Here is an 18,313-nt window from a genome sequence, read left to right on the forward strand (position 1 = left end):
CCTTCATCTATCTTAAGGACGCAATAGTATAAGCACTCTTAGGCCACACCTACTAGATTAGAGCCCATATAAAATTTGGTGCCAAGAGATTCAGCGTTGTTGTATTCAGAAGACCATTAACTGGACCAGACCACATACTTACCCGTGACTCCACAGCTAAATGTAAGAGCATTTACTTGGAAGAAAAAGGACTGTACTCCAGGGGGTAATTTTTGTGGGTTTTGTTGTTGTGTTTTTGCAGTGTTTTGGTGGGTTTTGGGGTTTTTGGTTTTTTTTTTTTGGTGGTGGGGGGTTGTGGGCAGCAAGGAGGGTGGACAGTGGTTGAGGGTGTTTTTTGGGTTTTGGCTGGTTGGTTGGTTGGTTTTGTGGTTAGCTTTTTCTCTTTTAATATTAAGGCTAGATACGTAATTATCGTACACTTTTGAAGAACTTCTGCAGGAGCTATCAGCAAATTCCTGCTGCAAAATATGCTATAATTTTAAAAGAAGTGCTCTAATATAGCAGGTAAGTGGGAGGAAAGTGAACCAGATTCTCCTATAGTCTTATAAATAGGAGTTATTCAAAGGTGGGTGTGTTTGCGCAACACGTATATAATTCAAGTTTATGTGATGCAAAACAGAATGTGTTACTATTACACTGTGGTTTACATTAGTATTTTCACATCCATTATTTATGTAAAAATATTGGACATACCTCAGAACACAACTCAAACTTTATGTTAGGTAACAGTGATTTAAACAGTAACTTTAATTTTTGTCGTAAGACAATAAAAGGAAGAATGGAAGTTTCATTTTTAAAAAAATCTTTACAAATATTGATCTATACTAACAAGTCAATTCCATTAGCCTCTAATCAAGTTAAATTTTTTTTTCCTGTGCACGTACATGTGGAGTGTCCAGGAAGGATGTTTCTCCTAAACTGTTCTAATTCTAGGTATTTTATATTGATTTTGTTTAATGCTCATGAAAATAATCAGTATCACTCAAAAAAATAAAATGTTCACACACAGAAGACATACTTGCGCGACACTTGCACCCCTTCCTGCACACGATATAGTCATCTTTACTGATTACTTACTTCATAACCAACATACTAGAATTGTTTTAATGCTTAAAAAAAACCCTCTTTCACAGATAGACTTTACAATAATACATTCAGATAAATATTCTTGAGCCAAATTATCCTCACAAGCACACTAATGGCTCTTAGAAAAACAGGGTGTGCGCACATCCTCGTGAGACACACTAGATACAGGAGGGCTAGTTAACCCAGTCTTTCTGAGTTCAGGTGTAATCAGGCTCCTCAAACCCCCTAGAAAGAGCTTGATTGCAAACCAAATTGGAGTCTAGACTGCCAAGATAATGATTTGCCACTTCTCAGTGGCTTATAATTTTTAAGCTATGAAAACACCAACAAAATTATGTGACCTGAGCAAGAGAAGCAGTTAGTTTAAGGAACTTAAAGAAATAAAATACAGTTAGTTAATAGCAGTTAGTTAAGGAACGTAAAGAAATAAAATACCAGAGCTCACTGAGCACTGTTCTGTACCTAAGGTTTTTTTCCAAGCCTCTTAGCTACCCATAATCTATGGAACCACTGTGAACTCATCTTATACCAGACACTTACTACTTCCTTGAATGAGTAAGTGGTTGAAATGAAGATGAGAATCCTCATGGAGCACTGTGCATCCAGAAAGGAGATCTTGGAAGAGCTGGAAGGAACTTTAGACTCCCGCTGTCACAAATAACTGTATTATAGCATTTGTTTATTCATTATGTCCTACTGCACGAAGTTAAGTTCTGCTTACTCCTGGTAAAAGGTAATTCCAGAATCTGTTCTGACTTACAGTCTAAGTTTATTAATTATTTTTTTGGGTGACTCTTGTTGCAAGGCCTGGCACAAATACAGACACTTCCCAGACTCCAGAAAATATTTCTGGAGCCACCTATCTCTGTTAACTTAATGGAGCAGCAGGAACCAAGATGTCTAGAAAGGGTCTGGAGAAGTTACAAATTTGATTCTCTTGTGCAAGCAGCAGACATCAACTTATAGACACTGGGAAAAGAAGATGTAATAGCAATTAAAGAAGGCTGAGAGGAGAAACAAATGGGGAAGGAGGAAAATAAGGAACTCTGATTCTATTCAACAAAAAGGTTGGTTTTAGTTTTAGAAAGTGACAGGTTAGCTTCCCCATACATTAGTGTTTCAAACTTCTAATTGACTATACAATAGCACAATACCAACTGGATGCAACTGTTCAGTTGAAAAAATGAAAAGAATTCCTTCCTGATGTAGATACTACCACTGCTGAGTATGTGGAAGACGAGGCTGAAGGGGGAAAGAAAATGTAAGATGCAACTTACAACTATCCAAGACAGTATCTCTGGGCTGGCTGCACAACTAAATTATTTTGTTGGTCATGTATTTATTCTCAAGAACAGAGTGAGCTCACAGCAAGAAAAACTTGGATTTTAGCTACAAAGGATTTTTGCTCTTGATCATTACTTAATCTATGGCTACAATTACCCAACAGAAAAGTCTGAGCTTAACCTGTAGTTATAGCTAAGCCTCCTTGCAGTACTGTGGTAGTGATGGATATTTTGCATCCATGTTTTATTTCTTTCTGTGTCTGTGTTGACAAAAGAATATTTTGATTTCTAGACAATCAAGCTTTTCTACAAACCATTCTTTGCTGAAGTTTACATCCAATAATTCAGCTCCAAATTATTCTACTTGGAAGTAACTCTATTGAAAAGACCGACTTCAGCTTTTCCTCTTCGAAACAGGTCTGAATCAAAATCAGTAATATCTCACTCCTCAAACTTTATGCACATTTTAACATATTATATGCAAATCAGAAAAGCTAAAAACCTACAGTAAACAGATTGTGAAGTCAAATGAGCATACACATGCATATATTTCTAAAGGTGTGCAAGATGACACCATAATGCCTGAAGATAGTTAATTTTTCACAGACTCACAGAATGGTTAAGCTACAAAGGGAGCTCTGGAGGCCATCATTTTCAACTCCCCCTACTCAAGCTGGGCCATCTATTGCAGGTTGCCCAGGACTGCATCCAGAAGTCTTTTGAGCATCTCCAAGGATGGAGATTCTACACCCTTCCTGGGCAACCTGTGTCAATGCTTGGTCATCCTTAGAGTAACAAAGTTTTTTCTTATGTTCAGATGGAATCTCCAGTGTTTCTAAAAAACTATTTTCTAGAGAGCTATACAATTACAAACACTGAAATTGAACTGTCACATGACAAACTGCTGGTTATCAGCTGCCAGCCGCAAATTCCACAATTTTATATATCCACATACCTCTTCAAGCTCTCCTGAAGGAACAGGATTATCCTCGTACGTGGGGAAATGGCACCCTGCTTTACAACTGCAAAATCTGCTAGTCTCCTCATGCGGCTCCACTATTCTGCAGTTGACTTTAGAGCTCTCCATCACCCTACCATCTACAGATTCTTTCATACTGCATTCTAAACAGGGATCTTGGTTTCCTACTGGCAACATCCCAGCTGACTCTTCTTGGGAATCCAATGATGTCTGTGCACTCTTCTCCATTCCAGACTTCTTTAATCTGGGAAGGAATTTTCCAGATTCAAGCTCTGATTTTCCATAATAATGCCCTTCTTTTTCTGCATCTTCTTCCAGAGGTTTGAGATCTGCTTGTGGATCCTCAAATACATCTACTTGAGAAGGGACAGCAATACCTCCCTCATCTTTTTCTGACTCAAATTCTGACTCACTTCCACCACCTGGAGAAAGTTCAGATGCAGAAATCGGGCGAAAGTGAGTCCTTGGAGAAATCCGTATAGCCCTGTACTGCGTTCGATCAACACCACATATCCTGGGGTGTAAAACCTCACTGTCTGAATCAGAGCACAAAATTGACTTAGGTTTAAAACTAGGGCTGAAAGATGCAATTCCTTCTGGCTCAAACGAACACTCTACATGAAGAACTTGTGAAAATGGATTGTTCAGGTCAAAGGAAGAGAATGAGTATTCAAGCCCTGGTTCTTCCACTTGAAAGTTACCACAAGCTCCCAGTAAGTCTTCATGGAAGATAAAAGAAAAACCCTTATTTAATCCGTTATCTCCACTCTTTGATTGCTCATTCTGTTCAAATGATACAAATGGCCTCCATAATTGCCTATGACCAGGGGCAAAGCTATTACCTGGAGTCATAAAAACATCTGTACCAGCTATTGTCACTACATCAGAAGCTGCACATTGTAATAAGCTCCCTTTTGTGTGACTAGGTGGCACCACTGCCCATTCTCCATCACTGTTAAATGTTTTGAGCTCCCCATACACACCACCAAGTATAAATGAATTTTCTTTATCCTGGTTAACATCCCAAGGTTTTGACGGTGTAGTATAGTCACCACCATCTACTTTTGATAAATCATTTGACACAAAGGCTCTCTTCTCTAAATTCTCCTTCTGACCTTCCCAAAGGTGATACTCTGATCTCTGCACTGCTTTATTGGGCTCTTGGAGGGTTTCAACTTTTGCTTCTGTATCCAAACAGCAGCAATAGTTATTTACATCAGTTGAAAACAATTCATCTTCTATTCCTTCTATTTCTACCATCGCTGCAGAATTTCCATCTGTCATATTTGTCCAGATATCTTTAATAACCCCTGAGCTGTAGCCATCTCCATGTGGACTGCTTTCACTACACCCTTGTGTAGTTTCATAGTCTTTACTTTCTGCTTTTTGTTCTAGCTGAATACCACAGACAGATTCTAGCTTAGATTTTTTTTTGAAAATCAAAGCAGGCATTTCTCCTAAAGTTCTAGCTTGTTGCTGGCAGGTTTCTTCTGGCAAAAAATCTATAATTTCTTCATCTACATAACTCGAAGACACTCTAGGAACTACATAATTAATATCTTCTGCATTAAATTGCGTGGATTCTTCATACGGAATATTTAAAGTCTCATTGTCTGAACGGGTTTCTTCCGAGTGTGACCATGGACTACAGGTTCTTGTTGAAAGATTGGAACAGTGTTCATTTTCATCAAAGGCACTATTTTTGGTCCATATTAGCAATCTAGACTGTGTTTTCCCAAGAATATTAGCAGTGCTACTAGAATCTGCATTTTCATTTCCCAAGTTGAGTGTTTCAAAAGAAAATGGTAAAACAGAGTTACTGCATTGCACTTCAAACACCGAAAAACAAGAGTTTATACCAGACCCTTCATTAATATCTGAAAAGAGCTCTTGATTGCCAGCAAGCATGTGTGAATTAAGCATTGTGCTGTCTAAGATGGGGGAGAATCTGATCGGAGAATCTCCTCCAAAACTTTCCCCATCTGCATCACCAGAACTAGAAGATGAACAGCACTCCCAAAATTGAGCTAAATTACTAAGGTCTTGCAAGAACCACCCTTCAGCACCAACAGAGCTGGTCGAATCTGTCCATATTGCACTTTCCCCTTGCAACTCCATTCCATCTAACACTATGCAACATTCTGCCTCAAAATCAGTTTTTTCTTTACTCTTTTGTCGAATCATATTTAAAATCCGACTTTCTCCTTGCATCGTATCTGAGGCACCAGGATCCAACATGGATTGATCAATATCCACTTCATAGAAGTGTGTTAGTTCTGACAGATGAACATCATCTAAATACTTGTCGTCCTCTGGTTGAGAACATATTGAGGTCCCAGCGAGGTCAATATCCTCATTTAGAACTGCAGGCATTTCTACAAAGTGACCATCGATGAAAGTACCTGCTGCGAGGTATGTTTTATGAATATTATTGTTGCTAATACAAAGACCATGCACTGATTCAGACAATTCTTCTACAGCCTCTGATGTTACACCACATATATCTTCTCTGTTGCGGTACGTAGTCTCCAGCTTGCTTTTTCTGCTAAGAGGAACAAAATACTCTGTAATCGGCTCAGTATACCACAAGGGTTCTTCTTTATATTCCTTTTCATTTCTGCTGTCTAAATACAAATCTTTTCCATCGCTACCACCAGCTTCTTTTCTTCCAATTTCTTTTAATGGCCTTTTACCTCTTTTGCAGAGCTGTTTGATGGACCCGCTGCTACTGCTGCTACTGCTTCCGCTGTGGACTTTTCTATCAGCCTTTTCACCAGATTTCACTGAAAGCCTGCTTTGCCCGTTACGCCCTTTTTTATTTCGAACCTCTCTTGTTTTATGTCTTACTTTAATACATTTCATTGATGCCTTGTATTCACCTTGATTACCACTAGAACTTGAGCCAGCCTCACTGGATCCAGATGACCAGGAGCGAGGACGCATCTTTCCCTCAGACTTATGTCGGACTTGCTTTTTGTACAAAACAGGCTTCTCTTCAACAGTGTTGTTACTAAATTTGTTTTCTTTCTCATTTTTACTTTTCTTCTGCTGGGTTCTTTCCTGTACAGTGGCAGATACTTTATTACTTCTGTCTTTAGTTACTTCACTTTCACTATTGCAGTCTTTTGGAGAAGATGTATCTGTGCTAGTTGGTGGAGCAGTGGATGAAGATGAGGAGCTAGAGTAAGAGCATACTTTGGATTTATTCCATACAGTCATAATTTCCTGCAGGCAAACTGGCTTTTCAGAAAGAGGAGGAAATGCTTCATAGTACCTGAAAGCAAAACAAAAAGGTTACATTCAGGTCATGGAACTTCAGACAGGCATTGAGATTAGAAAGCGTTACTAAAAACATATCAAAACACTACCAATCTAATTGCCAAAAAAACCCTAATTTGTTCTATATATGCACATGCCAGTCATTGCCCTGTTTATCTGAATGATAACAAAAGGGAGATTAAGATTTCACAGGCGACAGAAATTGTGGATGCCTAAAACAGTGAAGGCCTGACTCCCAATTTATTTGATAATGTAGTAATTCACTACAGTCACCATATTTGCTTTAGAGTATAAATGAGGAAGTTGTGAGTTTCACTCAGTTCGGTCCTGAATTTCAGTTTTTTAAATTCTCCTTTATGAAATGAGACACTATCTTTTAAGTTCTAACATAGCCTGATCGTGCAGTTATTAAAAAAAAAAAAAAGATATTGCAAAAAAAGATTAGTTCTTGAGTAGTTTAAGATGCTTAACATCTTTGTGCAACAGGGACAAGATTAAAATATGGTTTTCTGCAACGTTTATAGTAGTATATATTTGACAGTAAAGAGATTTATACTGAATCACGTGTACTTCAGTGAAAACATGTTGAAAAACATTCAGAAGGTAATTAAGTTAAATGCACATCAGCACAATCCCTGAGGAAGTATCATTGATTTAGCAACCCTTCTACTAGACTGTTGCTACCAATGCTTATTATTAAGACATACAGTAGCGGTCACATCTCCAAGAGAAGTCAATGATAAAACTCCTGAGTACTTCAGTAACACTGGACTCAGGTACTTGGCAACTGGTACACCACTTGGGTAATAAAGAGTTTAGAAGTTATAAAAGAGTTTCCTTCCCATTTCTGCAACAGAAAACAAAGAGCTCTGAACCCAGGAAACTGATTCTCTCCCTGCAAGTCTAAAGTGTCAATTAATGCTGTTTTAAAGGCTTTTAATTTGTCTAATTCACTTGGTCTTAAGGAAACTAAAACACAGTATGGTTTGAGTTCTGCATATAGTCAAAAGAAAACAGTCAGGGTTTACCTAGAAATTAAACTAGCTCATGGTACCAAATGCTTGTATTTAAACATATAAAATTAACAAAAGATGGCAGGGGAAAAAATGCATTTATTCATATCCACAAAACTCCAGATTCTCCAGTAGGTTAACTGTCAAAACATGGCAGTAAAAGGAGAAAAGATAAAAGCATCCATAATAATAATAATAAGAAGAAGAAGAATGCATACATTTCTACTTGATCCTTTGCTGTGGGAGATAAATCAGTCTCAGGAGACAAAGAGCCTTCTAACTTTTTGTGAATCTTCTCCTCTGTTTTGGAAGAAAATTCAAAATGCTTAACACAAAAATTAAAAAAGCCAGTTTATTCTGTAACAGTATTTAACAAAAAGCACCATGATGTACCTGTAATAATAGTCAATTTCCATAAAACACTGTAAATAACAGAACAATTTATAGTCTTGTTATTATACATAAAGAAATTACAAGTTACCACCAAAGATTCAAATTTTCTACATTGTTTTGTTAAGTCCTGCAAATTTCACCAAACATGACTGCCTAGCAGCTGCACACAACTTCATGGTTAGCAATGCCCGTGTCCCCCCCTGCCCACAGGAGACTTCCTATGGATTTTTCACTTATTTCATATCAAATCCTTATCTCCTCCTTGCATTGCTACATACAAAAAAAGATTTTTTTAAAACAAAATCAACTATTTAACTAAACGCTTTTATGACTGGTTGCATCTAACTTCTCATGTATTTCATTAATAGAAAGTACCCCTGCAGTAGTTGCTGTGCTTTGGGTAAAGCATATTTCCTGTGTGAGAGGTGACTCTAAAGATTTCTGATTATTTACACCAAAATCTGTAAAATACCAAGTAAATGCTGTGAGATACACACTAATTTTACTTTTTTCCCCAAATAAATGGTCAACATGACCTTGGCTCAGTAAGAAAGTGTCACAGCACAGCACTATGAAATAATAAGAGCTGACTAGTAATTATGGTTTAAAAACATAAAAAGGGAATGGAAACAGCTAAAATAATGGCTTTAAGCACTTAAATATTTATCCCTTATTTATTACTATTTACACTACACAATACGCATATTAATTTTACTATAAATGTCAAAGGCTGCTGCTATGCGCCTAAACAAACTTTTCTGTGTGATAAGCTTTCACTTGAGACACCACAATCTCCTTGCCCTAAGCTTGACTACATAAAGTCCCCTGTTATCATTCCTCTAAAACTTGGAAATTTTAAGCACACCTCTCTGTGATGGGCTACTCAGATGCTTTTCACAGCAATAGCTAGTATGTAACTACTTTTGAAGCCAATGTACTCTTTGCAAGTTATCAATACACAAAAGGAAAAGAATCAAGCCTACTTTATTTTGATTCCTTTTTTTTTTTTTTTTTTTTTTGGGGGGGGGGGGATGCTGAATATAGAAAAAGCTAAAATATAGAAATACTAAAAAAAGCTAGCACAGCTGGATATGAACAGTTATAGCTTTCATAAGGAAAACTCCATTTGTGAATTGCTATTTCTTAGGCAAACAGAGCATACTAATACAGAATTGCTTAAACTATTTGAATGAAATTATTCAAATGTATTTTAAAATTGCATGGCCTGTATTAAAAGCTACTGAATTAGCAGCCTGCTCCCCCACCCCCCCTGTCTCAGAATATTATACAGTTGATAAATACAATATATGGCCTCAGAGGTTTAAAGATTCATTCCTCACCTTGCTTACTCTGAAGGTCTTTCAGTCTGGAGCAAAGCTCCTCCACTAACGTTTCAATCCCAGAGCTCTGCACAACAACAAAATCAGAGAGGGGGCAGGGAGGGGGAAAGAAAAAACGTAACTTACTAAAAATAACATTCATTTTATCAAAAGACATCAATACAGTAAATAAATCTTAGCAGACATGTCTTTTTCTTTTTGTATGGTAACTAAACATTAAAAAGCAACAAAACCCCCCACTGCTAGGTATAAATCCATCCCGAGAAAAACACTTATTTGAAGTCAAAATTATTCCATTTTGATGTGGATACATCAAATGGATATTTGTGGATACATTCACACAGAGGTTTCAAACTACAAGTCACATTGTTGCATTATTATATATCCAAGGTTTTGCAAAGTCTGCAGTCCCATTTACTGCCCTGTATCACTTGGGATTTAGCCAGGAGTCTCAGGATAAAAGTTCAAGAATCAACTGATCACTAAGATGTATTTTAAAAAGCTAAGCCTGACCCTTTTGGTTGCACAATTTATGCCTGTGAGTAAGGGACTGTTAAAAAGATACAGAAAAGAAGGAGTGAAGGTGAAAAGGATAACAGCATGAAGACATGTATTATAGGTGGCAGAGAGGGAGAGGAAATGCTTCCACAGTATCTTTATGCAAAATTTATCCCATAGTTTTGCCAGTTTACAGTGCCCAGGTTTTGTTCTTTTTAAACAGTGTTGTTTGCTCAGGAGAGCAGAGGGAAAAAATAAATGTCTTTCCTGTAAGCCTCTATTTTCCTCGTTTACTTCTCTCCACATAAACCTTCCAAACACACACTTTCTTTTAAATCCCATTTCAGTGTTATTCTCACATGCGTCTGCTTTTTTTTTTTTCTTTTTAATATCTGCCTAGACTTGCAAGCAGTTCTAGATACAGCAACAGCACCAGAACAGCAAAATACTGAAGAATAAACACATACAAAAACCAGTACAATATACTACCAGGTGTCCCATAAGAGAAAACCTTGTGCTATTCTAATGGGATAAAAGTTGAATGCCAGTCAGAGAAATACTAAATACCCACCTACAGCCTGAAATGACCATTCCTATTGGAAGGAAAACGAGGTGAGGTGGGTACCGTGTAGATATTAGTGTTCTTAGTATTTTGATACCCAGGAATCATGTTTGGAGATTACACTTTTCATTTTCCCTAACTGTGACGAGAAGGCTAGAATCACAGCTAAACGCAGCAATCTGAAGCAAATGAGGAGGACACAAGAAATCCTCTGCACGTCACCATACAGCTGGCAATGGTACTGAGGAAGCACTGTGCAGCTTCTCGTATCCTATGCACAGTTCCCTCAAGAACAGCTCCAGCTTCTTGTCCCCATCACACTTGGAGATTCTGACACATATACAAACCTCCTACAAAATGATCTCACCTTCTGAATTTGACGTGATCTTGTGTGCATATAGTCATAGAATATGCATTCTCTCCAAAGGTAATGCAGATCAAATATCAAGTTATAGAAAGGCATAAAAAAGTTTGATTTGCTGTGTCACCATGGTGGTATACAGATTTCATATTTCGAGGATCTAAGAGTTTCTCCTCTTTCCTGATTACTGGCTAGAAATGGCTGAGAAATATGAATATACATTGCTAAAGTACAAGAAAACAAAATTAATAAGGTAATACTAATTTATACAGTTAAACTAGCTTGTTTAATTCTGTCATAAACACACACTTGAAAAATCATACTGAAGAAATTACTTATATGCTGACTTCTAAGTTTTAATTATTTGCAGTCAAGTGAGAAAGCAATTTTCTATTCCTAACTGCATTGCTGCACTGAAGTGCTAAATATAAACCTTTATGCCACATACTTAACTGAGGATGACTTAGCAATATAAAACTTTAGAAGGCATCTTCTGTATCAGTATATCTACCAACATTAATTAAATCGCTTAGAAAGAACCAAGCAGCACAGTAATAAGGACAAACCTATGTAGTTGTAATAATTGTCACTTTATACCTATACCACTCCTGACTCCCCCCTCCTCCCCCCAAAAGGGCAACAGAGGAGGAGCTGGCCTTGTCTTCGCTTAGCTCTCCAAACCGTCTAATTGAACAGACACCTGTAGCAAATAATCAAAATCTAAGGAACACAGATTCACTTCCTTAACTCAATTACAATATCATGTCAAAAAAAACCCCAAAACCAGCAACAATATGCTCACCATTACACCGAAGAAGTGAAAACTTTCGGAATCAAATGCTTCATTTCCTCTTGTACCATGAAACTAATACTTGAGTCAGCTGACACACTGCGTGCTGTCCTGCATAGCACACTGAGGTAGCTAGTGCTAGCTTAGAAGAAAAAAAAAAAAAAAAAAAAAAGACTGGGGGGGGGGCAGGGGGGGGAAAGCCACTGTGCAGAATGCCAAGCCTCTAAATACCACTTGCTCACCTCTTTACTGCAGTATATAACAAGCTGCAGATAATGTAACAAGTCCCTTTGCAATTATTTGGTATATGACAGTGTGACAGTGGTGTTCTCTGAATACAAGATTTAGTTACAATTTTTCATTGTTTAAGTTAATGCGCTGTAGTTGCGGCAACCTCACTGCCAAAAAGTGAAGTATTCCAGCCACTGGCTTGGTTCAATAGGACACAATCAGTTAACAGAATTAAGTGATCTACCTGAAGTGCTTTGCTTATGTTCAGATTTAAAGACAGTCCCCAAATAGTGCCATTACTGGAGTACCTTAAAAACACTTTTCAGCATGGAAGTCTTAGTGTCTAATTATGATTGCTTTTGTAATTCCAACATGAAAGGTTTAAACCTCATGATTATCTATAAGAGTATTTAAACTACCGACCCAGATTTCTACTAACCCTTTTCTCTCACTCAAACTACAAAGGGTAGCACATAAGTTTTTTAATTTGTACTTTTCATTTTGCATAACTAAACTTCCTCCACACTAAACACACTTTATTCTATTATACTGTTCCCAATATTTTTATTTCCTTCCCCTGATTTAACTTACATCTAGTTCCATCAGGAGTTTTCTTTCTGGCTTTTCATCAGCTTGCTGAAGCAAGGGAAGGATTACATAAAGGACAGGTGTTATGTTACTGGCATAGGAGTGACCATGCTAACAGATAAATTAAGCTTGTGAACTCACCCAGCATGAACAACAACAGTCAATCTGACTGCTGGAGTTACAGGACTCTAAGAGCCAGTGTCTTCCTTACTGATCAACATTGATCTATTAAGAGCCAAACTGGTGTGGTTCTGTAAGTACATTATACAGAGGAATGAGAGAAATTGAAAAAAACAGCAAAGCTCACACACACACACACATATATATACGTAAAAATGTTGGCTTTGGGGGTTCTTTTTGATTTGTTTCTTAACACACACACATATATATAATGTCAAATCTTAAATCAAAGGTATTTAAATATACTCTACTCTGGAAGTAGAACAGTCAGAGATGACAAGTGATAACTCATTAGCTTAAAGCAACTCAACTGCTTTTGTACATATATTCACCCCCCTGTATAGCTGCAGAAAATGTTCCCAGAAGCTATTAAATCTATAAATTCAGTTGCTTCTGAAATATTTTTATAAATTTAAAATAATCAGTTCAATTGTGAACCATGGAAACAAAACAGTATTATGTACACCAAATTCATACCCACTAAAACCTGTTGCTTAAATTAACAGTGGGCATTGGTTTCTGTGTTCTGAGAGTATTTAGTATGAAGCTGTGAAACATTAGCTTCTCTCAGATTCTTGACACATCACTTTAATTCTTGTTGACATTCATCTCTGCTAGTGGGTTACTTCGCAATGTTGCAAACAAGCAATGTGCAGCCAGCCACCATCTGGGAGATATAACAAGTTTTTCCTGAATTTGATCACAAATGTTCATGCACTACTATTTCACACAGTTATTCTATGGAACTGAAGACAAAATTGGTCAGCAAAATTTTTCATTTCGCAGAGCTTTCACCCCTTCCTGTCACCTAGTAATGATGTCCAGTTATGGCTTTTACACTTCTATCCAAAAAAATGCCACTTCATTCTGCAGATCGGGGGGGGGGGAGAGAAAACAAAGTTCTGATAGCCAGTATTTAGAATGAGCTTTCCATATCTGACATACCATGAATATATACACAGAAACTGAAAAATTCCATCAGATTATACAACTCAAAAGGAAAGGTTGTTTCTTTGAGTTTTGTTTTGCGGTTGGGTTTTTGAGGGTTTCTTTTTTTATTTTATTTTTTTCCTTTTTTCTTTTTTCTTCTAGCCTAACATAATAGCTTCCTCCAGAAGCTTTGACCTGTGTGGTATAAATACTCACTAAATATGGCCTGTAACTTCAGGCCTGTAAGGTAGGAGGAAAGTTCCTTGTTCCTCTGTAAGCTTTTTGAAAACACATAAGTATTACAATTCGCTTTACTTCAACCATTAAAATAATCACTCATTTGCTTTTAGGTTTTTGAGAGCTTTCTAGCTTACACTTCTAAAGCAAACCCTCATTTGTCACCTTCCCAGACATAGAGAATTGTTTAGGTTGCAAAGGACCTCTGGAGATTGTCTGGTCCAAACTCCTGCTCAAGCACATCAGCTAGTGCAGAATACAGACGCTCCTTTCAATACATGTTCAAACAATCTAGAAATCAAAGTAAGTCAATATATCCATAGTTTCAAATCATTCTTTTAAAGGTCATAGGACTCTCCAGATATGGTACTCTGACTGTAGTGTACCAGCACTGTTTTCTTTGTATGTAGCCTGGCACCAAGAGCAGGATTAGCTAGCTGTTCTATATGAATCAGCTGTGAAGCCACATGAACTGAGTAAGGCACAAAATGTGATTCATTGCAACAACACATCTATTTCTGTACTTTGTAGGATGATGAGACCTAGATAAAAGTCTAGGTTTTCATTTTCTAGCATTCCGAAAGAGTATAATTCACCTGATTACAATAACTCTCAAACAAGGTGCTCAAGAGACAGACTAAAAAGGGACCAAAAAACCCTAACTCCCTAACCCCAAGATCATCACTATGTAAATAAACAAATAAATAAATCCACCAAAAAAGCAGCCTCTCTTGGGTGTTCAATCCAGGTAGAGCTCCAAGGAACAGAACAACATTCCAGTTCGCATTATGAGATTTTACGGCATTTTTCCTCCAGTATAGTAAGGTGGATGACACTAAGAAACTTTTAAGAGTATGCATTTGTTCAATGCCTTTTTGACCCTTCAGTAGTGAGAACACAATTAAATCATTATCTTTTCACTTGACTCCATAATGATGTGTAACAAAGACATTGGCCTAGTCAGGAAAACATATTCTACTTACTAACTTCTCTTTCGGGGCTCATGATCCAAATAATCTTTAATAGATATGTGATCTTAGAATATCTATTTTCCATGAAAACTGACTTAATATCACAAAAATCCAAGCAATAAGAGAGCAACAGCTCTCTTAACAAGTAGATAAAAATACTTTCTTGCAACTCTTAGTCCCATCTTCTGTATTAAAGCAACATTAGAAAAGATAAATCACATATCTAGGATCAGGCTCAGATTTCAGAGCTGTAATTCACCACTCGACACCACCACACATTCTAAGAGAGACAGATAATAGGACATGTTGTTAACTAACTCTAGATAAAAAAGGGCAACTACCAGCTCAACTTAAAATGAACATGCTATCCCTACATGTAGGTTACTAGAGCAGCTAATCTGACTTCTGTTATTTAAATTTAATTCTCGTAGCTCCCCTCCCATAGAGGGCTACATTGAGATAAAAGTTACCCCTCCAAGAGGGGATAATTCCACTCTAGAAACTATTCTTCTTGATTATTATTCATCACTTATAAACAAACATGCTGACTTCAAAGCCAGAAAAGACTTACTATCCTTGTAAGCAGTGCTGCTGTCAGATTTCACTTAATCACAGTACTTCAGCTTGCAGATGTTGAAATGGTCTTATCTGTATTATCAATGAAATGGGAGAAACTTTTAAAGTGTGTTCCCACCAATTATGCAAAAGTTATTTTCTGCATCAAGTGAAACGCAGAAAGGACACTTGAAATTTCTCAATAGGTACTCTGCCATATTAATTCAAGTTTACTTGTACACATGGTAAGAATTCATAATGGACCCCAATTCAATATTTTGGTGAAAATTATTGTTCTACATTAAGAAAAATTATAATCTAATAACATCGTTCTGTGACTAAACACAATGCATTATTCAGGAGAGCTGTGTAACCAATGACTTCAGCATTTTCACGGCCATGCTTGTGTATCTGAAAGATTGTGCCACCTTCTCCCTTCAAGACATGCATATGCAAAATTTCTTATGGAAGTTATTAAAACTTTTCTTTCCAGACTTATAAGGTAAGCTGCTGGAAAGAGAACTGCCTTGCTCCATTTTTGTTCCCATTATCATATAGGAGCACATGCAAGGTAAAATAAGTCAATCATACCGAACACCTACTTTCAGCCTCCAAAACAAAGCAACCTATACCATGGGAGATACCTGAATACAAGAAATACAAGATAAGCATTAATTTACTTTTGCTGGCTTGATGTAACCTGAGAAACAAATGCCCCAAAAACCATTATGAAGCAACTTCTGTGTAGACTAAGCTCCCACAAAGCTCCTCCAGTTTGATATATACTTTTTCTACATCAAGAACACTCATACAAAAATTGGAGTAATTAAACTTTTGTCAATTTCTATTAAAGTTACTATTATACTCACGGTAGCAGCTTCAGTAACCTGACAAATTAGATAAATGGTATTAGGACTACCTATTCAAATGCCAAAGTCTTTGTGAAAAGGAATTATCATAACCATTTTATTCTGTGATTGTTACTTTGGCAAGACAAATTCACTTCAATTTTCTACATGGTAACTGAAGTTATAAAACACAGGCTAATATACTTTGCCAAATTCAATACTGTATAGCTTATTTAGTATATGAATGGAGAAAGATGGAAAACCTCTGAAGCCAATGGATTTGATAATACAGAGCCAATACAAATCCTCTTAAACCAATACCAAACAAGTTATCATAGAAAAACAATGACTGGTTGGAAATAAAAGAACCCTATGGTGCCTTCTCACAAAAGAAGCTGCATGTCATCAGTCCTAGCTTGATTTTATTTTTCAAAACATGCATCTTGTCCAAAATGTTTCCTAACTCTTGAAAAAATTTAAAATCTTTTCCTAAATTATGTTGTGCGTTCTTGAAACAGCTAGTATATCCTTTTCCAGAAAGCCAACAATACAGTCCAGAAGAAAGATAATAAAACTTCACTGGTTTTGTAAAGTTTTGGCGTTTCCTGGAAAAAATATTCTGAACAATCATCCTCAGACACACAGAAATGCTTCTTACTGAGCTAGTCAGGATATATGCTTCAAGAAGCGTTATGGTTGTTTTAGAACCTTAACTTCATTTTTTTGCTTTAATAAATCCAAACTTTTCAACAGCAACTTCAGCATTTCATCCTTCTGATTTGTTAAGATGGCTTCTACACCACTTGCTTCATTCTTGTGCTTTTCTTCACCTTTATAGTAACATATTTATCTCAGCATTGACATCATCCTAGCACATTGTTACACTCCTCACTGGGCTTTTTGACTAACATTTTTCACTTATTTTTAAAAATAAGTCAAAAGAATATTGGGCACTTTTTTTACCCAGCTTTTGTTCATGTCACTTCTAGTTACATGAAGATGCGTAAGTTAAATCACTTAACAAACCATGTAATGTTTACTACCCGATTGCCTGTTACCCCAGCATAGTGGTCAGTGTGTATTACCCAACTAATATTGGTTTACATCAGAGAAGTTTACATCAGAGAAGCAGGGAACAGCAGAAATAAATCAGTGATTAAAACCAATTTTAAATAATTTACTTAATCCGGCACCCTACGTAAAAAGAAAAGAAACATAGTCCCTGCACTACAGGCTCCACAAGTCCTTTTGCCTCAATACTTGCGCATCGCTATTGCGAAGTGCAAGATATTATGCAATAGTGCCTTGGTCTAACTGGCACACAGTTACAACAGTTGGCCAGAGTAACCCATCAATAAAAACATGCTCAGACATGGAATCATAACCAATTCAATTCATATGGCCTGGTCAGGAGCTTATGTTCAGAACTATAGTAATTGCATGGAAAGTCTGACAGTTCTGCACTTAAAATCTAAGAAAGCTGACAAATGCTAAGAAATTTTCAACTTAATCTTATTTTTGACACATCTCAAATCTGTGCTAAAAGCAAGATATGTTTGAGATGACCATTTCAAATGTTTCACGACACTGTTCGCTAGAGCCACACTTGTTCCTCTAAGTGTTCCCATACAGTCCATATACACAGACACGAGAAGGGTCATATTCCTCCCTCATAATTCCAGGTAAGCAAAGCCAACGCTCCGAGCAACAGCATGCCCACACCTGACTACATTGCAAAGAAATTACCATTACAAAGTTTCACCGGTTATGTTTCTGTGTTACTCCCAAGCAGCAACTTCTCAGAACAGCAGGCTGGAAGGCACTGTTTGCTTTTGTCAAATGTATGACAGCAGTACACTTTCAAAATCTGTTATGTAATGTTATTAACCATGGCTGATTCTTACTTTAAAATATCGTATACTGTTTCTAGTGGCCACCAGCAGAGTCTGACAGCCTGGTTAGTTCAGAAAAGGACCACACTGCCTGAACCCCATTAGGACATACACCCCTTGAGAGATCGGAAGCATTAGACACTACTGATGTCTCAGTATGTGCTGTGGCACAGCGGAGGTGAAGTGGCCACCTATAGACACAGAAAGAATGAATCTGGGAGATGTGCTTTCATCAGTGCAGGAAGTATGACACATATGAAGTAGTCCACTTTGCTCATTCTTAAGATGCCCTCATAC

General features: G+C 37.1%; 1 protein-coding gene across 6 annotated transcripts in view; it reads right to left on the minus strand.

The window, feature by feature from the left end:
- KIAA0232 (KIAA0232 ortholog) overlaps positions 1–18,313 on the minus strand; it is a 72,225-nt gene that overhangs the window by 12,785 nt on the left and 41,127 nt on the right. For all 6 annotated transcript variants that reach the window (XM_040593510.1, XM_040593544.1, XM_040593535.1 and 3 more), the window contains 3 exons: positions 9,374–9,440; positions 7,859–7,940; positions 3,325–6,622 (listed from right to left, as the gene is read on the minus strand). In XM_040593510.1, coding sequence (XP_040449444.1) covers positions 3,325–6,622; positions 7,859–7,940; positions 9,374–9,440 — 3,447 coding nt within the window. The remainder of the gene's footprint in view (positions 1–3,324; positions 6,623–7,858; positions 7,941–9,373; positions 9,441–18,313) is intronic.

The sequence above is a fragment of the Falco naumanni genome, chromosome 1 (assembly GCF_017639655.2).
Source record: "Falco naumanni isolate bFalNau1 chromosome 1, bFalNau1.pat, whole genome shotgun sequence".
In the NCBI taxonomy this organism is placed as follows: domain Eukaryota; kingdom Metazoa; phylum Chordata; class Aves; order Falconiformes; family Falconidae; genus Falco; species Falco naumanni.